Source organism: Rutilus rutilus (assembly GCF_951802725.1).
Source record: "Rutilus rutilus genome assembly, chromosome: 2".
Taxonomy (NCBI): Eukaryota; Metazoa; Chordata; class Actinopteri; order Cypriniformes; family Leuciscidae; genus Rutilus; species Rutilus rutilus.
In genome coordinates, this window is record NC_140210.1 from 52,880,734 (window position 1) to 52,904,516 (window position 23,783).

Genomic DNA, 23,783 nt, shown 5'->3' on the forward strand with positions numbered 1-23,783 from the left:
GACTCAGGCGGTAGGTAACAGGTAAGGTTTCTTCTCTCAGCATCAAACACTTTCATCAGACATTAGCAAGAGACTCGATAAGCAGCTTTATCAGCGATGTTATACATCTTCAGGGCTCCATCACTAAGTATAACGGTTCAGACTTTTCCACAGCCATACGGTTCTTCACGAGACAGTTCAGTTGCATCGTTCTGGGATTTAGATGGAGACCAGTAGATCATCTCACAAGAATGAAAGCAGGCGTTGGAAGACTCTTCTCAGCATAGCACACAGCACTCGTGTTCACTACAAATCCACAGCATTAATTCGACGTGCATCAGGTAAGGCAAACAACTGCAAATCACTCACACAGTAGGGCTGATCAGAAGCCTCGCTTCATCCATGCATTTCAACGGAAATATTCACTCTCAATTCCTATCCAATGTATCTGAAACAGATGTCCTCCTCAACAGTAAATTTCACATTCACAATCTTTTCTTCAAGCTTTACATTTGATTCAATGATGAAATTAATTCACTTATCTTTCTTCCTTCCTCTTCCATAGCAGATCCAAGCAGCAGTTCAATCCAGTAGTATTCCACAACAGTTACAGGAGATCTTCTACCCCAAAACACAACTGAGACCCAGCCAAACAACTGATCAACTGAACACCGATCAACCTTTACCAGTTCCAACCTTCGCTTGACCAGTTCCAACCTTCGCTCTAACTCGACTCTGAATGGCTCTTTTATCCTCCTCTTGTGAAGCGGAAAGCCTGTACAAACACCGCTCCTCTCTCTCCCTCACACCTGTCGTGCATCAGCTGTAATTAGTTCGCGCAATATCTCCGCTACACCCGGAACCGGAGTGAGGTGTTACACCAAAATAATTCCCCTCGGGAAACATGGGAAGAAAACAAAGGTTCCGCTTTTCCCCGCATTTTGTCACCCGTGACATCCCCCCTTGCCAATCGGTTCTAGTCCCTGGAACCGGTCTTCTCTAATGCCATTCGCCATATCTCTCAGGCGGCTGTCCTTGGTTGTCCCGCTGGGACCGTCGGGGTGGCGTGGGTGAAGCCGCTCGGGCCTCTACTTCGGGATTCCGCTGGGGGCGTCGGGGTGGCGTGGGTGAAGCCGCTCGGGCCTCCGCTTCGGGGTTCCCTGGGACTATTGCCCACCCTACCATGGGCACATTGGGAGCAAGCGGCGCACTTTGTATTTCAGCCGCTGGCTGTGGATAGTTTGGACATGGACGGAGCAAATTTCGATGAAGTACTCGTATAGGTCCCGGTTTTCCCTCAGGCCGTACCGAGTAGACTGGAGCATCAGGCCCCTGCCGGTGCTCCACCACATATGGTGTCGATTCCCAACGATCATGGAGCTTTCCTTTCCCTGGACGTCGGTTGTCCCTTACCAGCACTCGCTCTCCAGGCAGTAAAGGGGCTTCTCTGGCAGTTCGATCATACAGTCGCTTGTTCTTAGCTGCTGCAGCACTCAAATGGTCTGAGACTCGCTTGTAGGCATTTAGTAGTTGTTGATGGTGTCGATTTACCCAGTCCGTTGTGTTGTACTCTCCTTCGGTGGCCTCGGTGCCCAGAAGCAAGTCTACAGGTAGACGTAGATGACGCCCAAACATGAGGTAAGAAGGGGCATACCCGGTGATGCTGTGCACGCTATTATTATAGGCTTGTAGTAACGTAGGGAGGCTCTCGGCCCACTGACACTGCTGCTCACTCTCCAACGTTCCCAACAGCCCCAACAGGGTCTGATTGAATCTTTCACATCCTCCGTTGCCTTGGGGGTGATACGAAGTCGTGTGTGTCTTTCGACAACCATAGAGCTGGCTCAGCTCCTGTATGACTCGGGACTCAAAATTTGGACCTTGGTCCGAATGGAGGGTCTCTGGACAGCCGAACGGCTGTATTACCGTTTTCCAAAGGGCATTGGCTGTAGTCACTGCCGTCTGGTCTACTGTGGGGGCGGCCCAGGCGTACTTGGTAAACAGATCCGTCATTACCAGGATGTTTTGGTATCGATCTGCGGGTCTCCCTAAGGTCAGGAAGTCAATCCCTATAATATGTAGAGGTGCCTTCGGCCGAAAAGGGACCAGTGGGGCTCGAGGTTCCTTCCGGCGTTTAAACAGCGTACACCGTGGACAACTCTGAACGAACTCTTCAACTTTCTTCTCCATCTTCGACCAGTAGAAATACCTCCTCAGCAATGACAAAGTCTTTTCTTGGCCCTGATGGCCAGCATGGGTGTGATAGGCAGCCAACAGCTCTTGGACTTGGTCCTCTGGGACCACCACTTGGTACCTGGTTTCCTGAGTTCTTTGATCTCGCAGTGAACGACAGATTACCCCACTTCTAATCCGCAGTCTCTTCCACTGCTTCAGGAGCTGTCGTACTCCCACTGTCTGAGCCTGCCTTTCCTCGGCTCGCAGCCTGAATCCCCGCCTGAGATGCGAGGCGAGCTGGCACAGGTCTTCGTCTCCTTGCTGTAACCTGCTCCACCGTCCGGGGTCCCATCCCCAACTGGACGGAATGTCCCCCTGGGTCCCGGGAGCTTCCACGACCGCCACCAACAATTCATCCTCTTGACCAAGGGCATCGAGGTGCGTTTGACCGTTTCTCTGAATGGCTGGGAGTCTGGACAATGCATCAGCATTCGCGTTTTCTCTGCCGGGTCGATACTTGAGCTGATAGTCATAATTAGCAAGCTGAGCCACCCACCGCTGCTCCACTGCTCCCAGCTTAGCAGTCTGTAAATGAACTAGAGGATTGTTGTCCGTGATCACAGTCACCTTAGCTCCCCACAGGTAGTCTTTGAATTTCTCGGCCATGGCCCATTTCATGGCTAGCAACTCTATCTTGAAGGAACTGTAGTTTGCTGCGTTCCGCTCTGCAGGATGTAAACTTCGACTGGCATAAGCAATTACCTTCTCCACTCCTTGTTGCTCTTGGGCTAATACCGCCCCCAATCCTGCATTGCTGGCATCGGTATACAGGAGAAATGGCTGAGTGAAGTCTGCATAGGCCAGGATAGGGGCCCTCAAAAGCTCCTGCTTCAAATTTTGAAAGGCTGTTTCACATGCTGAGTCCCATTGCACCGTCGATGAGCCTTTGCCACGGGAACGTCCAGTACCAGCAAGAAGCTGGTTCAATGGCTTAGCAAGCCCAGAGAATCCTTTAATAAATCGTCGATAATATCCTACGAAGCCTAGGAAGGACCGTACTTGTCTCACTGTTCGTGGGGGCTCCCAACCTTGGACTGCTGCAACTTTCTCTGGGTCAGGGGATATACCGGCAGCACTGACTCGATGTCCCAGGAACTGTACCTCTTTGCGAAACAACTGGCATTTATCTGGCCTCAACTTTAGCCCATATCTCTCCATGGCCCGAAAGACATTCTCCAAGTGATGCAGGTGAGTTTGAAAGTCAGGGGAAAAAACGATTACATCGTCCAAATAGACCAGCGTGGACTCCACTAGTTGCCCTCCCAGGCATCGCTGCATAAGTCGCTGGAAGGTTGCGGGAGCGTTGCACAACCCGAACGGCATCCGGTCCCACTCGAATAGCCCAAACGGTGTGGTGAAGGCAGTTTTCTCTCTGTCACGGTCATCCATCTGTACTTGCCAGTATCCGCTGGCCAGATCCAAAGTTGAATACCATGCTGCTTGAGTCAAACTCGTGAGTGAATCTTCGATCCGCGGCAACGGGAATGCATCTTTCTTGGTCACACTATTGAGCTTACGGTAGTCGACGCAAAATCTCCAGGCTCCCGTTTTCTTCTGTACTAGGACAATCGGGGCTGCCCATGGACTACTACTTTCTCGAACAATCCCTCCATCTAGCATCCCTTTTAGCAGGGCACGGACTTCAGTGTAGAGAGTGGGGGGCACCGGACGGTACCGCTCCCGACTAGGTGTGGCTTCTCCGGTGGGTATTTGGTGCTTAATCACTCCTGTACAACCATAGTCTTCCTCATGGGTTGAGAACACATGTTTCCACCTCTTCAGGAGCTCCTGGAGCTGTAACACTTGTCCTTCCTCCAGGTCCTCACCCTTCAAAGACTCCCCCATCAAATGGGTCGGCATTTCCCCTCTCACAGGGCCTGTACTGGCCTCCACTGGACGGACGGCAACTTCTACCACCGCAGGGCTCACCTGCCTAAAACAGACATCTTGTTGCTCTTGGACTTGGACAGGACGGACAGATGAAACTCGAACCAGCCGTTGGTGTCGACGAAGGAGTACTGGGTAGGGATGGGCATTTCGCACCTTCACTGAAACTCGCCCTCGTCGTATGACCGCTAGCCCATGGGCTACTTCGATGGGTTGACAATCTTCATGGGGCTCTACCAGGACACAGTTACCTGACTCACGGGGTCCAGCAGGCACTCGGACCCAGAGAACAGCCTCGCTCCGGGCTGGAACAGACAGAGCGTACCGGCAGGTGACTCGACCGATATCTTCCCGCTCTTGCACCTGACTTGCTGCATGAACTCTTCGGCAATCGGCCAGGATCTGGTCCCAGTCCTGCCTCACTGCTAACGGGGACGTTCGGGCCGGTCGGTCTTTAAACAGCTCTTCCCAGCAATCCAGGACAACATTCATCCCTAGCAGTGCTCGATGGAGACCCAAGCAATGGTCCCGAACAATGACAACACCCTTCTGGTGGACAGGAACCCCTCGAACCAAAAAGTCTACCACGATGTACCCAGTATAAGGAATGTCCAATCCATTCGCTCCACGTAATGTGAGTCTTGAAGTTTCCGTCCTGTGAAGCCGATGATCCGCGAATAACTCCAGAGCCAGACTCTCTGAAAACAATGTGACCTGAGAACCTGTATCGACCAGACAATTAATCTTCATTCCATTAACTTGAACTTCTACGGTGGGACAACGCCCAACCCAGTCGTCTCTCATCACAGGAACAGAACAAGGGTCTCTTGAAGGGGTCCCGGCCACTTGACCCACAGTGACCGGTGGGACTAAAAACCCCCTTGAGAACTTCGACGACGGTCGCACTGGCGGCTAATGTGTCCCGGATTTCCACAATTGATACAAATGGGTCGACCCTGATGATCCCACTGAAACCGGGGGCCCATCGGACGCGGAGGGCGGCGTACCGGTCCTTGCCCCTCCTCTGAATATGATCTTCCTCGCCCCATCGGCCCACCTTCAACTCGACCTCGATGAAGCTCACCCAAAAGATTCCGAGACAATTCTGCCATCTGTCCCTTAACATCCTCCAGTAATTCTGTCCTCAACTTCTGCTTCCACTCACTTGACTCAACAGGCGCGGGCACTGTGGCGCTGCTGGCCGCCACACGAACCGGTGTCCGAGTCGTCTCTCCCTGATCTGACTCCAACGCCAAGGCCTCTTGTCGAAGAGCCTCAAAAGACATAATGGGGTCTCGTCGAAGCTGGAGCCGTATGCCCTGACGCACCGGTCCTTCACGCAGCCCCAAAACAAACTGGTCTCTCAATAAGCCCTCTCCTTCTCCCAGTCCATGATCTTGTCGACCTTTCAGCCGGCCAAACTGCTCTCGCAGTTTCAGGGAGTATGCTCGCAGAGTCTGCTGAGGCCCCTGCTGACAGTTAAAGAACTGGGCACGAAGGATGGCTACCGGGGTAGAATCTCCATATACTCCAGACAAGAAATCAAAGATATTCTTCACAGTGGCCCGCGTAGCTTCTGATGCAGCAAGAACTTCCCTTTTGGCTTCTCCTTCTAACGATCCTAGCACAAACTGTACCTTTTGCGATGCGCTCAGTCCTTGTAATCCAGCCAGATATTCCGTCTGCGCTTTCCAGTCCTGAAAACTCAGCTCCGATCCTGGTCCTCCATAGCGTTGTGCCCAAGGGGCTCCCATCATGATGGGCATTACTTGCGAACGAACTGATGGGGCCTCTTCGTCCACCATCGCGTACCTGTGGCCGCTACAACTCACGGTGGCAACCCTGCCGACTTACGCCAAATTGTGTCACCGGTGCAGGCCGGGGCGGACTCGGATGACCAGCCGCCCCTGACTCCAGACACCACCGTGAGGAGCCGACACCACAGGCACGCGACAGACGGACAAAGGAGGAGACAAGTAGTTTAGTTCACAAGCAACAATCTTTATTGAATAATAATCAACTTGGGGAAAGAATGAGCAACTCTTGTCTTCTAAGGCTATTCGGCCGGAGTAGCCGCTGGATCGACTATTCACTGTCTTCGAGACCCAATGGTGTAATAGTGGCTGGGAAGGCTTACTCCACAGCGTTGCTGCACATCTGCAGGATTCAGACAGTAAGTAACAGGCAATGTTGCTTCGCTCAGCAGTAGATTCTCTTATCAGGACATGCAAGGGAAATCGTAACTTTAAAACTCACTTCACAGCGTTGCTGCACATCTGCAGGACTCAGACGGTAGGTAACAGGTGAGGTTTCTTCTCTTAACAGCAGCTTCTCTTATCAGGACGTGAGAGGGGAATTGTGACTTTAAAACTCACTTCACAGCGTTGCTGCACATCTGCAGGACTCAGACGGTAGGTAACAGGTGGGCTTTTCTTCTCTTAACAGCAGCTTCTCTTATCAGGTCGTGAGAGGGAAATTGTGACTTTAAAACTCACTTCACAGCGTTGCTGCACATCTGCAGGACTCAGACGGTAGGTAACAGGTGGGCTTTTCTTCTCTTAACAGCAGCTTCTCTTATCAGGACGTGAGAGGGGAATTGTGACTTTAAAACTCACTTCACAGCATTGCTGCACATCTGCAGGACTCAGGCGGTAGGTAACAGGTAAGGTTTCTTCTCTCAGCATCAAACACTTTCATCAGACATTAGCAAGAGACTCGATAAGCAGCTTTATCAGCGATGTTATACATCTTCAGGGCTCCATCACTAAGTATAACGGTTCAGACTTTTCCACAGCCATACGGTTCTTCACGAGACAGTTCAGTTGCATCGTTCTGGGATTTAGATGGAGACCAGTAGATCATCTCACAAGAATGAAAGCAGGCGTTGGAAGACTCTTCTCAGCATAGCACACAGCACTCGTGTTCACTACAAATCCACAGCATTAATTCGACGTGCATCAGGTAAGGCAAACAACTGCAAATCACTCACACAGTAGGGCTGATCAGAAGCCTCGCTTCATCCATGCATTTCAACGGAAATATTCACTCTCAATTCCTATCCAATGTATCTGAAACAGATGTCCTCCTCAACAGTAAATTTCACATTCACAATCTTTTCTTCAAGCTTTACATTTGATTCAATGATGAAATTAATTCACTTATCTTTCTTCCTTCCTCTTCCATAGCAGATCCAAGCAGCAGTTCAATCCAGTAGTATTCCACAACAGTTACAGGAGATCTTCTACCCCAAAACACAACTGAGACCCAGCCAAACAACTGATCAACTGAACACCGATCAACCTTTACCAGTTCCAACCTTCGCTTGACCAGTTCCAACCTTCGCTCTAACTCGACTCTGAATGGCTCTTTTATCCTCCTCTTGTGAAGCGGAAAGCCTGTACAAACACCGCTCCTCTCTCTCCCTCACACCTGTCGTGCATCAGCTGTAATTAGTTCGCGCAATATCTCCGCTACACCCGGAACCGGAGTGAGGTGTTACACCAAAATAATTCCCCTCGGGAAACATGGGAAGAAAACAAAGGTTCCGCTTTTCCCCGCATTTTGTCACCCGTGACAGAGAGACTCAGGAAGAGGCTGCAACTGTTAGACTCTACATGGACGTTTCTCAATGGTTAGTGGATACATTTATGTAACTTAGTTGTTGTGGAGTTACGTTTATTCATCTCATCGACTAGCCTGTACTGTCATGTTAATCTATAAACTGTTGTAAAGGTGCTTGTGTGTGAACTGTATTAGAGCCAGAACATGCTGCATGGAGATGGTTAGTTGCAGGTATGGTTTAGTTTACAATTATAATGTGGGACTGCTGCTTCTCACTCAGGGCGGGATCTAGTGCAGGTCGTCACCAGTGTCGTGGGCGAGTTTCCCTAGTCTTATGTAGGAGTAGAGGGAAATCTGAAACAGCTTGTTCTGAGAGATTGATAATGATATGTGAGGATTATAACAAAGTATGGGGTGGATTTTTACCATTAGGCTGTTTTTTTACACACACTGTGGACACACATCTGTGTTCAAACACCTTATACGAGAGTCAGAAGTTGAGATTGTAAGAACTTACAAGTATATCTGAACAACAAGCTCAACTGGTCTGACAATACGATGCAAGTCTATTAGAAGGGTTAAAGTCGTATTCATTTGTTAAGGCGACTGAGATCCTTTGGGGTTTGTCATGTACTACTTAAGACCTTCTATGACTCTGTAGTCTCATCTGCGATCTTGTACTCTTGTCACATGTTGGGGAGGGGGACTGTTGGAAAAGGAGAAGAACAAATAATCTTATAAAGAAGGCAGGTTCTGTTGTGTTTCCCACCTATTTTTATGATGAATCATGATTGTCATCCCCTTAATGAAACAGTTTGACCTCTTGTGAGTACTCACAGCTCAAGATGAATTCATCCCCGCTGTTACAAGGAGTGTTTTAGGAAGTCTTTTTTTCCAAACGCAATTAGATTGTACCAGGACGTTCAATGCAGTATTATGTTGTATATGTATGCTTAAGTTTTGGTTTATATCTTATTTGTATCTTAGACATGTCAACATCTTACACATTACTGAATAAACCCACAGGATTTTCAGTCAGGAGAAGGGATGAGGAGGGGTCGGAAAGATCAATGTCAAAACTAGAAGCATCAGCTTCTTGTCTGGGATTTGTCTTGTCCCGCCGGATCCAGTGCCGATGGTTTCTATTGTTTTCAGTTGCGTTTCGCTGCTCGCGTCACATGCAGACACGGTGACATTGAAACTATTGCAGGTGTTTCTCGTTGCAGGTTTTTCAGCTGCAAATCTTTCAATCTTCAAATTTTTTTGTGAAATTATATGGTTGTCTGAGGTGAGGGCACACGTTTTTTTTTAAGGATTAAAGGGGGTAAAACCCCAAAAAACTGAGAACCACTGTTTTAGCGTCAAATTATCAGAATTTCATTTGACATTGTATGACGTAACGGAGCCTCGTTTGCTGAAATCACGTGACTTGGCCAGTTTTGATATGCACTTTAAAACATCGATTTGACATAGAATATTGATATATGAATATTCTGAATATTCATACCTTTTTTTATCATTTAATGTTTTATTTGAAAAGGAAAACAGAAAAATCTATCACATGGACCCTTTAATACACAGATAAAATGTATAAAATATTACAGAAACTACTCTAAACTTGTTAATTAATTACACTTTGACTGTTTAATTATGTCACATGAATATAATCCATTACTTTCTGCAGAATGGAAACTCTGAAGATGCGTTTCATTTTTCATCAGTAGTTGTGATGTGGATGTGTCCAGCGATGAGACAAAAGCTGAATAAAGTTTAGCTTGTGCTTCATCTTACTGTGGCGTCTTGCTGTGGCTACAACAGAAATAAGACACACATTTACATAAATCAACACTACAAATGGTACAAATAATCTGAGAAAATATATATATTTCTGTCAGTGAAACGACTCGTATAATCCATCTCGTAACAGAAATAAAAGACTGTTTAGTATCTATTGACTAGTTGATTGACTACTGAGGACATTTTCTTTCTTTATTGATGAAATTGAGAAGACTTGAGAAACTCACGGACAGATTCTCATATTCAGAAGAGCCCGACTGGTGAACAGCAGGTCTGGGATGGACAGTCTATGGGAAAAACACACTGATTATTGATTATCTGACTTTTGACTCTTTTGCACGTGTAGTTTTTGATATTTCTCTTACTGGGAGTGTGTTGTACAGGTCAGATGATCTGGACTTGAGGTCAAGACCTGTATATGTGCCTTCACTGGGATCAGTTCTGGGATCGTTCTACAGGGAAACAGAGAAAAGGACTATCACCATATTACATTTAAAAAAATAAAATAATAATAATAATGTAAAAGATTTAAATTGTTACATGACAGTCAAATGTGTAATCACTCCAGAGTCTTTACTCATAAAACAATGTACAATCCTGTGTTTTATATATATATATATATATATATATATATATATATATGAGCTTTTTAACTCCTACGGTGGCGTATTATTTCAAATCTGCCGTCAGTCGCGAGTAATCTCTCCCTCGCATTCGTCACGGTGCCACTGAGTGTCAAAATGCAAAAGGCGAAGCTTGAATTTCCAGGTATGTCCCTCTTTGACTAATGTATTTTCAAGATGGTGGCGCAAAATGGCTGCCGTCATTCGAGCGACTCGCTCATATGTATTCTGAATGGCAGATTCTATGCTTACGAGAATACTTGGTAGTTGGTAGAAGTAATTATACATTAATGAGCACATATCATTTGGAAAGAACAAAGTGTTTTTTGCTAAGAATCAACTTTAAAAATTACACAGTGTATCTTTAAATTAACACTGCTCAGAGTTTATATAATCCACATTTAAAGAGTGTTATAAGTAAAGTTAATGAGATAAGTGAATAACTGAGTGATGATTGAGCATTATTGAAAACACCTGATGTTAACAATCAGAATCACTGAAGGAGAAAAACGTATTTTCGGTGTTTGTTTTAGTTGGGCTCTTGACCCTTAAATCATTAACTTTAGATCTAGTATGGCTGCTGTTACCTGAGTTATAACAGCCAGATGAACAAATAGAAAAGGTGATCTGATGGTGTTGGTTGTGTTTTAACATAATCATTATTTCACAATCATTTGACCTGAATCACTGAACTCATATAGAGCCCAATCTCTGAGTTAGGTTTACTTTATTAATTATAGCAGCACTGTCCTTGTACAGCATAATATGTTTAACTTTTACAATGTAATCCAAATAATTTCTTAAAAGTTGGTCTTATACATTTTTAGACACAAACATTAAGAATCAGCCTGTGAATCTCAACAATGGTGACATTTATAAAGCATGTTGCAGTGAATTCTGGGTGCCACCAATCAAAACTCATTCATGGCTCCCATCATGCATTGCAGTATGAATAAAGAGGTGATCTGTTCGTCACCATTGCTGAGATTCATACGCTAATTCTTGATGTCTGTGTGTGCCTACATTACATTTTTGGTAATTGATTTGATCATTTTGATTTCATTGAAAAGGCTAAAAATAGCATGCTCTACAAGGACAGTGCTGCTATAATCCATAAAGTAAACTTAACTCAGAAATTGTGCTCTCAGTGATTCAGGTCAAATAATGATTATGTTAAAACACAACCAACACCATCAGATCACCTTTTCTATTTGTTTATCTCACTGTTATCACTCGGTTACAGTAGGCAAACAAAATCTAAAGTTAAAAATGTAAGGGTCAAGAGCCCAACTAAATCAAACACTGATCACCATAATGGTGATGTAAGGACTGATTTTCCTGCTAAAACAAAGACTCACCCTGCAATAAAGCCATAAAACACACTCACAGAAGATAGCAAAGACAGAGCACAGGACAGGATTGTCCTGTCCAAACTTATCTCTTTGTCTCCTTGTTTGACCTCAACTCATCCCCCCTCTCCCTCCTCAAGTCACTGAAAGTTCATTAAGAATGTCTATATATCACATATGGTGTATCTTGTGAATCTATTGTTTTTCCTTTTCATGTTTGGTATCGTTTTAAGTCTCTCAGTGCGACTGGTAAAATGGTCTTAATTTCATTGCAGTCATTGGTTTAATGAGAAAGATTGAGAACTTAGGAGAATTCGGTTCCCCTCTCTGGGTGATATCTCCCGAAACCAGGTGCTACCCCCTGGTGGACATGGATTGACCCAAACAACTCTAAACAATATTTGTATAACCCTTTTGTTCTGGTCTGGGTATTTAAGGCTAGGTGACAGAGCAGTCTATGGGACCCTTTACCAGGAACATCCCCCATACAGTGCTGTTTCAGTGTTTTCCCATTGGAAAACACTCACACACCACTGTGTGTCTCGGTCAGGAAAGCATTACTTACTTTTAGAGTCATCTGTCATGTATTTATTATTTCTGAATTGGCTTTTAATCATTTACTTGTGTAATTGGCAGAATACATTTTTACCTGACAAATGTTACATCTTGATTTATTCTGAAGTATTCTGAAATCATTATTTTAGTAGGTTATGAGGAGGCTGGTGCTACTGCAGCTCTGTGTCCAGGATAGGTCAAACTAAAGACGGAACAGAGCAGTAGGCACGTCATTTGAAGACCTTTTGATTTCTGTCTATCACTGACTTGGCAAGTTGTACGGAAGTGGCTAAATAAACTGCACTTTTTTGTATGAGTGAGCAGTAGGCAACCGACTGAAGAGGTATTAGCAAACCCTGCACCCTCTGACCAAGATCAGACTGGCGAGGCTGTGTCCGTGAGATCCACGTAAACCCGGGGCGTGTGACTCTGTGCGGCATCGGGTCCCTTAGTGAATTAATAATTGAAAGTATGGGATACTCAGAAAATAATCAAAGATCTAAATTAATACATAATCAATATTTATGACTATTTTCTAATCAGAAACACAATCTAAATTTGATTATCATTTGAAATTGGAGTCAGATTAAGCGTAGAGCTAAAGTAATATTGAAACTAAATTCCAATAAATTTAGTGAACTTCACTGGAGCGCTGGAAAGACATACGCGCATTATTACTTCGCCCAGGCCGTTGGACTCCGTCATTGGGCCAATGGGTGGTCCTTAGAGTGATTTACATTACAGTTTTCTCCTTCAGTGATTCTGCTTGTTAATATCAAGTCAAGTCAAGTATATTTGTATAGCACTTTTCACAATACAGATTGTATCAAAGCATCTTCACAGTATTAAATCAAAATAACACAACAAGGTTTATTTCTAGTGGAAAAAATGTCCACGTTTGGTAAGGCTGATCAATAGTATTATTGATTGATTAAATTAAATTAAATATCCCCAACTGAGCAAGCCAAAGGCAACAGTGGCAACGAACAGAAAAAACTCCATCAAGTGACCTAATGGTGACCTAAAACTCCATCAGGTGAGCCAATGGAGAAAAAAAAAAACTTGGGAGAACCCAGGCTCAGTCGGAGGCCAGTTCTCCTCTGGCATTTATGAACTAGAGGCCGGATTTAACTGTAAGATTAAAAATATTATATGAATGCCTGGCTGAAGAGATGCGTCTTTAATCTAGTTTTAAACTGGGAGAGCGAGTCTGAGCAACGAACAGTATCAGGAAGGCTATTCCAGAGTTTTGGAGATAAATGTGAAAATGCTCTCCCTCCTTTGGTGGATCTGGATATCCTAGGTATGACCAAAAGCCTCGAATTTAGTGATCTTAAAGACCGCAATGGATTATAGGGTGATAGAAGATCCGTTAAATAGACTGGAGCTAAGCCGTTTAGGGCTTTATAAGTCAGTAGCAATACCTTATAATTAATACGGAACTTTATAGGTAACCAATGCAGTGATGATAAAATCGGTGTTATATGATCATATTTTCTTGATCTAGTAAGAACTCTAGCGGCGGCATTTTGGACTAACTGTAGCTTGTTTATTGAGGATGCAGGACAACCGGCTAATAAAGCATTACAGTAATCTAGTCTCGAGGTCATGAATGCATGAACTAACTTTTCTGCATCAGAAACTGATAGCATATTACGTAGCTTAGCAATGTTTCTAAGGTGGAAAAAGGCTGTTTTTGTAACATATGAAATATGATTTTCAAAAGACATGTTGCCGTCTAGTATAACACCCAGGTCTTTTACTGTAGAGGATAAAGTAACAGGACATCCTACGATGTTAAAGTTGTATTGTGAGCGGTTTTGTGGGTGGTTTTTTTATCCGATAAGTAGTACCTCTGTCTTGTCTGGATTTAATAAAAGAAAATTACGCGTCATCCAATCTTTTATATCTTTAACACACTCTGTCAATTTGGATAATTTAGCGTTTTCATCCGGCCGTGATGAAATATATATTTGAGTGTCATCAGCATAACAATGGAAACTAATTCCATGTTTCCTTATAATATTTCCAAGTGGCATCATATATATTGAGAATAATAGAGGGCCCAACACAGATCCCTGCGGCACTCCATAGTTTACTGAAGTTATGACCGATTTTTCTCCATTTAAATAGACAAAATGATAGCGGTCAGATAGGTATGATTTGAACCAGCTTAATGCTTGTCCTTGAACACCAGCATAATTTTGTAGTCGATCTAAGAGTATTGTGTGATCTATAGTATCGAACGCAGCACTAAGATCAAGTAAAACTAGTATTGAGATACAGCCTTGGTCAGAAGCTAAAAGTAAATCATTTGTGATTTTAACGAGCACAGTTTCAGTGCTATGGTGCGGCCTGAATCCAGACTGAAACTTTTCATAGATATCATTTTCTTGCAACAAAGAGCCCAGTTGAGCAGACACCACTTTTTCTAATATTTTAGACATAAATGGAAGATTTGAAATGGGTCTATAATTTGCTAGATTATGTGGGTCAAATTGTGGTTTCTTAATGAGTGGTTTTATAACTGCCAGTTTAAATGTTCTTGGAACATGACCTAAAGATAAAGATGAGTTAATAATATTGAGGAGAGGCTCTTCCACTACAGGTAACACTTCTTTCAGTAGTTTAGTTGGTATAGGATCTAATAAACATGTTGTTGTTTTAGATGAAGTGATAAGTTTATTTAACTCTTTTTGTTCTATAGTTGTAAAGCACTGTCATTGTTCTTGCGGGGTGATAATTGAGGCTGAATTATAAGGCGCGATTGAAGATTGAACATTTACAATTGTGGTTCTGATGCTTTCTATTTTCTCAGTGAAGAACTTCATAAAATCATTACTACTGAACTGTAACGGGATATTTTGTTCGGGTGACGTCTGTTTATTTGTTAGTCTCGCCACGGTGTTAAATAAAAACCTTGGATTGTTTTGGTTGTTTTCTATTAGTTTGCTGATGTGCTCAGCCCTGGCTGCTTTTAGGGCCTTTTTATAACGTGACATACTGTCTTTCCACGCGATTCTAAAACCTCTAAATTAGTTTTTTTCCATTTACGCTCTAAATTACGGGTTTCTCTCTTTAGAACATGCGTAGTATTGTTGTACCATGGTGCTTTACTTTTCTCTCTAACCTTTTTTAATCTAATGGGTGCAACAATATCCAATGTTCTAGAGAGAATGGTGCTCATAGTGCTAGTAGGGGTGTGCGATATATATCGTTTGCGATAATATCGTAATTGTTGTTTAAACGATATGCAAAATCATATTATCGATTATGTCATTCATTTTCAGAAACCAATCAAAATGCTGCATCAATTGTTCAAGCAAGGGTGCACACACGTGACGCATGCATTCAGAGCGTGCGGTGCTTGACAGAAGTTAAAATGAGCAACGAAACTGTGAGAGAAGATATTCAAACACCAGAAAACTCACAATCCACGCTAGAATTAATCCCTAGACGTGGGTCGTCATCACTAGCATGGAGGTGGTTTGGTTTTGAAAGGTCAGATGTCAGTCAAAAGACGCCGATCTGCAAAATGTGCCGAAAATCGGTTACAGTCAAAAGCAGCTCGACGACCAATCTCTTTCATCATCTTCGAACTACCCACCGCACCGAATATGAGGATTATGAAAAGCTTCGCGAGGCAGCCGAACACGACGCGCCTGCAGCTGACAGGGTAAAATCAAAAAAACACACGCAACAAACTTTGGCTGATTCATTTACCAAGAAAGTTCCTTACGACAGAAAAAGTGACAAATGGCAAGATATAACAAACGCTGTCACCAATTACATTGCCAGAGACATGGTGCCAATTCAAGCGGTTGAGAGAGATGGTTTTAAACATTTACATTTACATTTATGCATTTGGCAGACGCTTTTATCCAAAGCAACTTACATTGCATTATCCTATACATTTATACATAGGTATGTGCAATCCCCTGGGATCAAACCCACAACCTTGCGTTGTTAACGCAATGCTCTTACCACTGAGCTACAGGAAAGCTTTTTTTTTAAACAGCTTTTAAAGACATTAGACCCAAGATACACACTGCCTGGACGAAAATACTTCAGTGAAACAGCGCTGCCTAAATTGTATGAATCATGTCGCCAAACTCTTGCGCATGAAGTGCAGATGATTTCACATTTTGCCACAACAACCGATTTATGGACAAGCAGAACGTCAGAGCCATACCTCTCCCTGACAGCACATTTCATTGATGAAACTTGGCAACTCCAAAGCTACTGTCTGCAGACAACTTACTTTCCAGACGACCACACAGGCGACATAATTGCTGCATAAAAGATGCGTTGGCATCATGGTCGTTGCCCGAAGATCGCATGGTTTGCATGACAACAGACAGCGGGGCTAACGTTGTCAGTGCTCTACGAATTAACAACTGGCAGCGACTTCCTTGTTTTGGCCACAGGCTTCATATTGCCATTGGTAAGCAATTTTCGTGCTTCTATGAAATTAAATGTACGTAAAACATAATTGTATTGTTTGGAATGATTAAAAATACAAATAAGAATAAAATAATAAGCAAAGCTGTTTTAGAACTGTAAATTTATTTATTTTCATTATTTATTAATTTATAAAACAAATTATAAATTAAAATATAATATTATATAATAATAATGTATTTAATATTTATAAAATAGTAATATAAACTAATATAAAATGTCGTTCATACCTTCACACTTTGAATGTTCAATGGACTCAAAATGTTTTAAGTGTATCTTATGTTTTATTTTAAATGTTTTCCAGAGAGGAGCATGCGGGACCCTAGAATAGACAGAGCAATTGGAGTTTGCAAGAAAATGGTAGCTGCTTTTTCCAGCAGCTGGAAAAAGAAAAAAGCTCTTGCTGATGCACAAGAGCAGCTGCAGTCACCAACACGATGAGGGTCAAAACAGCGCATGATTGAGAGGTTTCTTGAGCAAGAAAAGGCCATTCGTCATGTTTTAACTCAAGACAAAAAGCAAAGGCACCTTGTGCCAACATGGCAAGACGTTGAGGTGCTGGAGGCAGTAAGCAAAGCACTTGATCCTCTGCTAGAATTTACAGACGCTCTGTCAGGTGAGCAGCTTGTAACAGTTTCTTACTTAAAACCTGTGTTGTCCTTGTTCAACACTGAAGTTCTGGCGGTGAAGTCTGATGACACAGAGCTAACCAAAAAAATCAAACAAACCATTTTGGAGTACCTGAACACCAAGTACTCCGAAGACTGTGTGGAAGAATTGTTAAGTTTGGCATCCACACTTGACCCACGGTTCAAAAACCGCTATAACAACGATGGCAGGATCAAAACCATTGAGACAGCAGTGACTCCAGAACTCATAGCTATGGTGACAGAGGAAGACAGCCCTACCCCAGGCCCATCAACTGCTTCTGCTCAGCCTACAACAGTGGAACCTGAAGCAGGTGACGCCACTGAGCCAGCAAAAAAGACAAAAAAGTCTTTTGGCAGTTATTTCAAGAAACCACAGGAATTCAGAGGAGAGTCTCTGCACATTGCTATAGAAAAGGAGATCCAGAGCAACTTAATGATACCAGAGGTGGACAGTGACATAAACCCACTTGACTGGTGGAAAACACAAGAAATAAATTTCCCCAGACTTGGGAAACTAGCAAAAAAGTACCTATGCATCCCTGCCTCAAGCAGCCCTTCTGAGAGGGCTTTCAGCACCGGAGGAAATATTGTAACATGTCACCGTGCAGCTCTCAAGCCAGATGCTGTGGACAACTTGAAATGGATGTAGATCAAAAGAAACCCAGTTAATGGCAAAAAATGTTCAAGCTGCTGAAAGCCTGTTTTCTCTGTTCTAGTGACTTTTATATTATAAAGGCTATTTTACCTTTTAGTCTTTAAATCGTAGACTTTGTTTATAGTAGAATCATTTGTTAATGTTTACATATAATTCTTTTTTTTTCTCAGTGCAATATTTGACAAATCTGAAGGGTTTCTAATTTTACAGCTGCTACAGCTGTTTACTTTTTGTGCAATATTAGACAGAACTTTAAGTTAGTAATTTAATTGAGTTTTTTTAATTTTTTTTTGACTATAGAACATTTTACAGAAGGGTGTATTTTGTTTACAAAGGTTTTCTAGTGCTGTTTTTGACAGAAGTTTCTTCTTGAATGTTTCAGTTTTAAATAATAAATACCCTTTACAACAATATGTTTCCATTAGCAATATATGAATATCCTATTGACATTGTAAAATATAAGACATTTACAAATACATTTTTGAATAATGCAAAATATCGTCTGATTATCGTTATCGGCAAAATCCCAAAAAATATCGAGATATCATTTTTTTTCAATATTGCACACCCCTAAGTGTTAGTTAGTTCCTCTAGTTCATCTGTTTGTTTGGGTTCAGGCAGCAGCTGAGACAGATTAGATAAGCAATTTGAGAAATGATCTATGTTGGATGGAAGGATTGTTCTGCCTGGTCGATAACGTGGCGCCGCATGACATATTACAGCAGTACGTAATATGCAAGTTACCATGTAATGGTCAGTGACATCATCACTGTGTGGAATGATATCTATATTGGTTGGATCGGTTCCATATGATATAATTAAATCGAGTGTATGATTAAGACGATGAGTTGGTCCGGTGACGTTTTGCTTGACCCCAAATGAATTTAATAAATCTGTAAACGCAGCCCCTAACGCATCATTTGAATTATCTACGTGTATGTTAAAATCTCCAACAATTAATGCTTTATCGACGTTGACCAATAGATCTGAGAGAAAATCTGCAAACTCTTTTAGGAAATCAGTGTAAGGCCCTGGCGGTCTATATACGGTAGCCAAGGCTAGAGATAATAGGATGTCTTCAATACTGCTCAGGTGTCTTCAATAATGCTCAGGTGTCTAATAATATCAGGTGTCTTCAATAATGCTCAACCATCACTCAATTATTCACTTAATTATCTCATTAACTTTAACACTGCCTCCGTCGTCCTTCAATACCAGACAGTCTCAAAAACACGGTTTGAAATCAGGTCCGGATTTGTTGCGGAACGGCTGCGGCCATTACTGACAGCTGAAGTCACAAGGACCCACGAGATCTCGCGAATTCACATATGATTGCGCGATATACGTGCTGAATTGCTGCGGAGCTCTCCGGCATCCGGCAAAAATAGAAGCTCTGCGTATCTGCTCCGGAGCGCTGCAGTCAGTGAAAATACACACATTGACATCAATGGAAACCTATTGACTCTGCCGTTCCGGAGCGGATCCGCAGCCGTTCAGCAGTTGGTGGAAATTAGGGGTGAGTGTGGACTATTGTGATATATCGCATCTCGTCAGTAAAGCCGGTTCCTTGATTAGTAGCAAATCGCCATCACCTGCTTTCAGATCACTTTATTCTTTGTTCAACTGGCAGTTATAACTCAGATACAACAGCCAAACAAAATCTAAAGTAAACATATAAGGGTCAAGAGCCCAACTAAAGCAAACAATGATCGCCATAACGGTGGCTTACAATTTGTGATTTTCTCCTTCAGTGATTCTGCTTGTTAACATCAGGTGTCTTCAATAATGATCAATCATCACTCAATTAATCACTTAATTATCTCATTAACTTCAACACTCTTGAGTGTTCATATAGACTCCCAGGAGTGTTAATTTAACACTGGAGTTTTTGCAGTGTACAAAGAGCCGTAGTTAACTGACAAGCTGAGCCATATCGCATTAATTATCGCTGGGATACGTCCACGATATTAATGCGATATGGCTCAGCTTGTCAGTTACCTACGGCTCTTTGTAGTAAATGCCGCTCCATCTGAAAGCAGGTGATGGTGATTTACTACTAATCAAGGAACCGGCTTTACTGATGAGATGCGCATAACAATATCGTGCGATATATCGCCCAGCCCTAGTGTGGACTCATATAAACACTGAGCAGTGTTAATTTAACACTGGGGATTTTGCTGTATACATGTACAAAGAAGCTGTAATTGAATTATTAGTATCATTCTGTGATTCTTTGGCCATCTTACCTCATACTCGTGTATTGCAGATCTACAGTTTATCCTTTTCTTCTGACTGTCAAAAAGAAACGGAAACAAGCCATTTAATTGTTTTGTGTAAAATTCAAAAGTACTTTTGCATTAGTCTAAAAGCAAATTATATTACTCTTTGTTGATACATTTGTATTTACATTGTATACAATACGATGATGATGATGATGAATGCCACTGTGATCACTACCCAGACGAGCCAACCAGTACCACGATTATCTGAAAGAGGGAGAATATCATAATTAAACCTACAAACTAAGAATGACACTAATAAATTCTGTGGTGGGTCTAAAGTAGAAAACACAATAAATTTCACATCACAGACAATGTTTAGAGGATTTAATGTCACATTTACTGAACCATCATGAACTCACACATGACGTTTAAAGTCGAAGAGTTCAGATGCAAAAACCTCTAAATGCCATCTGAAATTTCCTCCTAGAATGATCATTTTTATGAAGCTCGTATATTTAAGTTCAGTAATTTCACTTAAATGGCAATGAAAATTACCTATTAATTGCCATTTAAGTGAAATTATTGAAATTAAATATACAAGCTTGATAAAAATGATCATTCTAGAAGAAAATTTCAGATGGCATTTAGAGGTTTTTGCATCTGAACTCTTCAATCACAGTATCAGAGTATTTCTCTCCATGTTCATTGATGGACTTGCACTTGTATTCTCCACTGTCATCAGAGCTGATCTTTGAGATGCTGTAGATTTTTCCAGATCCTACAAACGTTCCTCCTTTAAACCAGCTGATTTCTGCAGGAGGGTTTGAGTCACTGATGCAGTTCAGAGTCACTGAATCTCCCTCCACTATTACACCAGATGGACTGATGGAGATCACAGCCAAGCAAAATTATGTTCAAAAGACATCTTTTCAATGTCTTTGTCACAAAAGCGTACGTTGAAAAGACGTCTACTGATGTCAGAATGAAAGTTTTTATGACATCTTTTTTTGACGTGTTCTGCACGTCCGATATAGACGTTCATGGATCCTCCGTACAAGGTTAAAAACTAGCTCAAATGTGGTCATTGTGGTCATTTTCAAAGTCATTCAAGGTCTCATTTAGACTTTTTATACTGTTTCTGGATGAAATAAACACTCTCAGCATGCATTAAATTAAAACTCACGTTTATTTCAATGTAATTTCCATCTGTGGTTGCAGAGAATCTCACAGACAGTGTGTATTTGTCCAAAAATCATGAAAATAAAAGAAACCACGCACCACTTTAAACAACTTAGCATCTATTTGAAGTCATCATTGTAGTGGGCAATGTTTGCTTTAGTTGGTCCCTGTACTTCTTGTGTTAGCTGTTTTTTGGCTGTTGTAGCTGTGTGTGTGTAACACAATCAGCTCATTGTTGATGATGACAAAATAATCACAAAATGAGCATCCTATGTAGTGGTTTTAATTTTGGGTTTATATTTGGCATTTATAGCAAGATTTTGCATATGAATCCCAACAGTGACAATTAAAAAAAAAGAAAAGCATTGGAATCAGGGATGAGTTTTGTACTATAAAGCCACCCATCATGCATTGCAGCATGAAGCTTTTTTTGTTTTGATTGTCACCGTTGTTGTGATTTATATGCAAAATCTTGATGTCTGTGTGTGACTACATGGTACACTTGCTCAAAACTTTATATCCACCTTCTGTATCTGATTGAAATAGTCAAAGTTTCTGTATTTTATGTCTTTGATTGAGAGCAGCACCAGTGGCTCAGTGAAGATAACAACAGAGTGAAATGCCTCTAATGTTTGTGAAGATTCATTCATATTATAAATGGCAAATAATATAGATTTTAATATAAATTCTTGCACTTAATATAAATGATTCACCCTAGTGAAGTGGTGATGAAAAATAGGTTGTTAACAAAGGTTTGTTATCTAAACATAATGTATTAACTGAACTGTGTAATTTTATTATATACTAAATAAAATAGATACTCACACATGACATTGAGCTGAACATCAGGAGAGATGTGAGTGTGTCCATCTACAGCACAGCTATATCTGCCTGAATCCTCTCTTCTGACTGACTGCAGCAGGAGTTCATTGTTTCTGTCTCTTCTCTCAGTTAATGGCTGTGAGTTTCTGTACCAGATGAATGTTCTGTCAGTCAGAGCGCAGCTGCTTTTACATCTCAGAGTGACTGAATCTCCCTCTATCACTCTCTCAGGAGACTCCACCTGAAGATCTGAACACAACACACACATTATATCTAGTGCTGCTGTCATACACTGATTATTATTCAACATAATGCACAGAAGAAGAGATAAACCTCATCAAACTCACCTGTGACAGTAAGAGTCACTCCAGGTTTACCAATCCATTTGTATTGATCAGTGATGCAGTAGTAATTGTCTTCATCTTTCTGGTTCACATGACTCAGTTTGATGGTGGTGTACCACTGTGTGTCTCCCAGATACTGAAGCCTCTGACTGTATTCAGGGTCCTCAGACAGATCTGGATACTCTCCATTATCTATTACCAGTGCTTTGGTCCAGAACACTTTCTTGATCTTATATCTAGTAGGGTATTCATAAGTGCATCTCATTTTCACTGTTGAGTCCTTTAGTGCACAGATGTGTGAAGGACTGTAACTCACACTCCAATCAGCCCACTGGCTACAAACTCCTGAAACACACATTAAAGGGATAGGTCACACAAAAACGATTGTTTCATAATTATTGACCCCTCGTGTTCATTACATTCTTTTTTTACACATTAAACACATTAAAAACATTAATATAATCCTTATTGATGCACATATTTATATTGTACAATAATTCCAATCAGAAGAATTTAAACATTTATCTAAAATTATTATTCTTTTTTATTTTAGCTCTGATTACCTTTATTTTTTACTTTATTTGGATGATTCTTTTCTCTTTTTTTTTTTCACAGAAATTTGTTTGTGAAAGGGGTTTTAACAGGGTCCTGTCGGACTCATGATTTTAAAAAAGAAAGACTTTGATGAGTGACTAAAGAACATTAAAATATTCTCCATCAGGAGCGACTCACCGTGAATCATGAGCAGAAACACCAGAGGAAGAGGAGGAGCCATTATCAGTGATGTCACTACAAGAACAATAATACAGAATCACACAGTTGTTCCTAATCCTGGACGATCCCCAGCATTTTAGATGTCTCCTTAATCAAGCACACCTAATTCAGTTCATCAGCTCGTTATTAAAGGCTTCAAGGTCTTAGATGGATGTGTCAAATAAGAGAGACATCAAAAATGTGCAGTGTTGGGGGTCCTCAAAGACCAGGATTGGGAACCACAGGGATAACACACACAATGAGCATTATAAAACAATCTTTAGCTTTAGCTTTAAAAACATTTCCATAAATAATATTTCACTGAGAATATTTCCAATTGATTAGGTCAGTGGTTTCTACAACAGTATTAATCTGACTATATTCACACAGTAACCAGCGTAACTCTTACCGTGTTCTGGTGAGTCTCTCCAGCAAGCGTTGAACTGATGAATTTCTCATGGTTAACAGTGTTTATTTTAAAATACTCGCACAGACAGAAAATGTTTCTTCCTCTTTCTTGACTCCTGCCCACACAAGCAACTTCAGACACAAACTTCTTGGGTCCTGCCCTTGTGTGAGAAACTTCAGACAACTTTTCGTCATGATCATGTATCGTAATCTAAAAAGTCTTTAAACCCCAAATTCTTTAACAAAAGGAATCCTCATTTCCTATTGTTAAGGCATTTTGGGTTTAATGACTTTTGTCATAAT

The 23,783-nt window shown here is 41.8% G+C and overlaps 2 protein-coding genes across 2 annotated transcripts in view; both read right to left on the reverse strand.

Annotated features, from left to right (window-relative positions):
* The window catches only part of LOC311279681 (uncharacterized protein), a 71,647-nt gene that overhangs the window by 13,256 nt on the left and 34,608 nt on the right, over positions 1–23,783 (reverse strand). The window lies entirely within an intron of this gene.
* On the reverse strand, positions 8,695–23,574 carry LOC311284020 (CXADR-like membrane protein). The gene is made up of 9 exons (XM_084398835.1): positions 23,482–23,574; positions 23,052–23,108; positions 22,323–22,664; positions 21,979–22,224; positions 20,160–20,238; positions 19,999–20,044; positions 9,825–9,911; positions 9,687–9,746; positions 8,695–9,471 (listed from the first exon to the last, which is right to left on the reverse strand). Exons 2-9 carry the CDS (start codon positions 23,092–23,094, stop codon positions 9,445–9,447), a joined length of 930 nt encoding a protein of 309 aa, XP_084254961.1. The 5' UTR covers positions 23,095–23,108; positions 23,482–23,574; the 3' UTR covers positions 8,695–9,444.

Coding starts and splice junctions, on each gene's coding strand:
- LOC311284020 (XM_084398835.1), bottom strand. CDS start 23,094: ATGGCTCCTCCTCTTCCTCTGGTGTTTCTGCTCATGATTCACG. Junction 9,912..19,998: donor CTGCAATACACGAGTATGAG/GTAAGATGGCCA, acceptor GTTTCCCTGTAG/AACGATCCCAGAACTGATCC. Junction 9,472..9,686: donor CTGAATATGAGAATCTGTCC/GTGAGTTTCTCA, acceptor TTTCTGTTGTAG/CCACAGCAAGACGCCACAGT.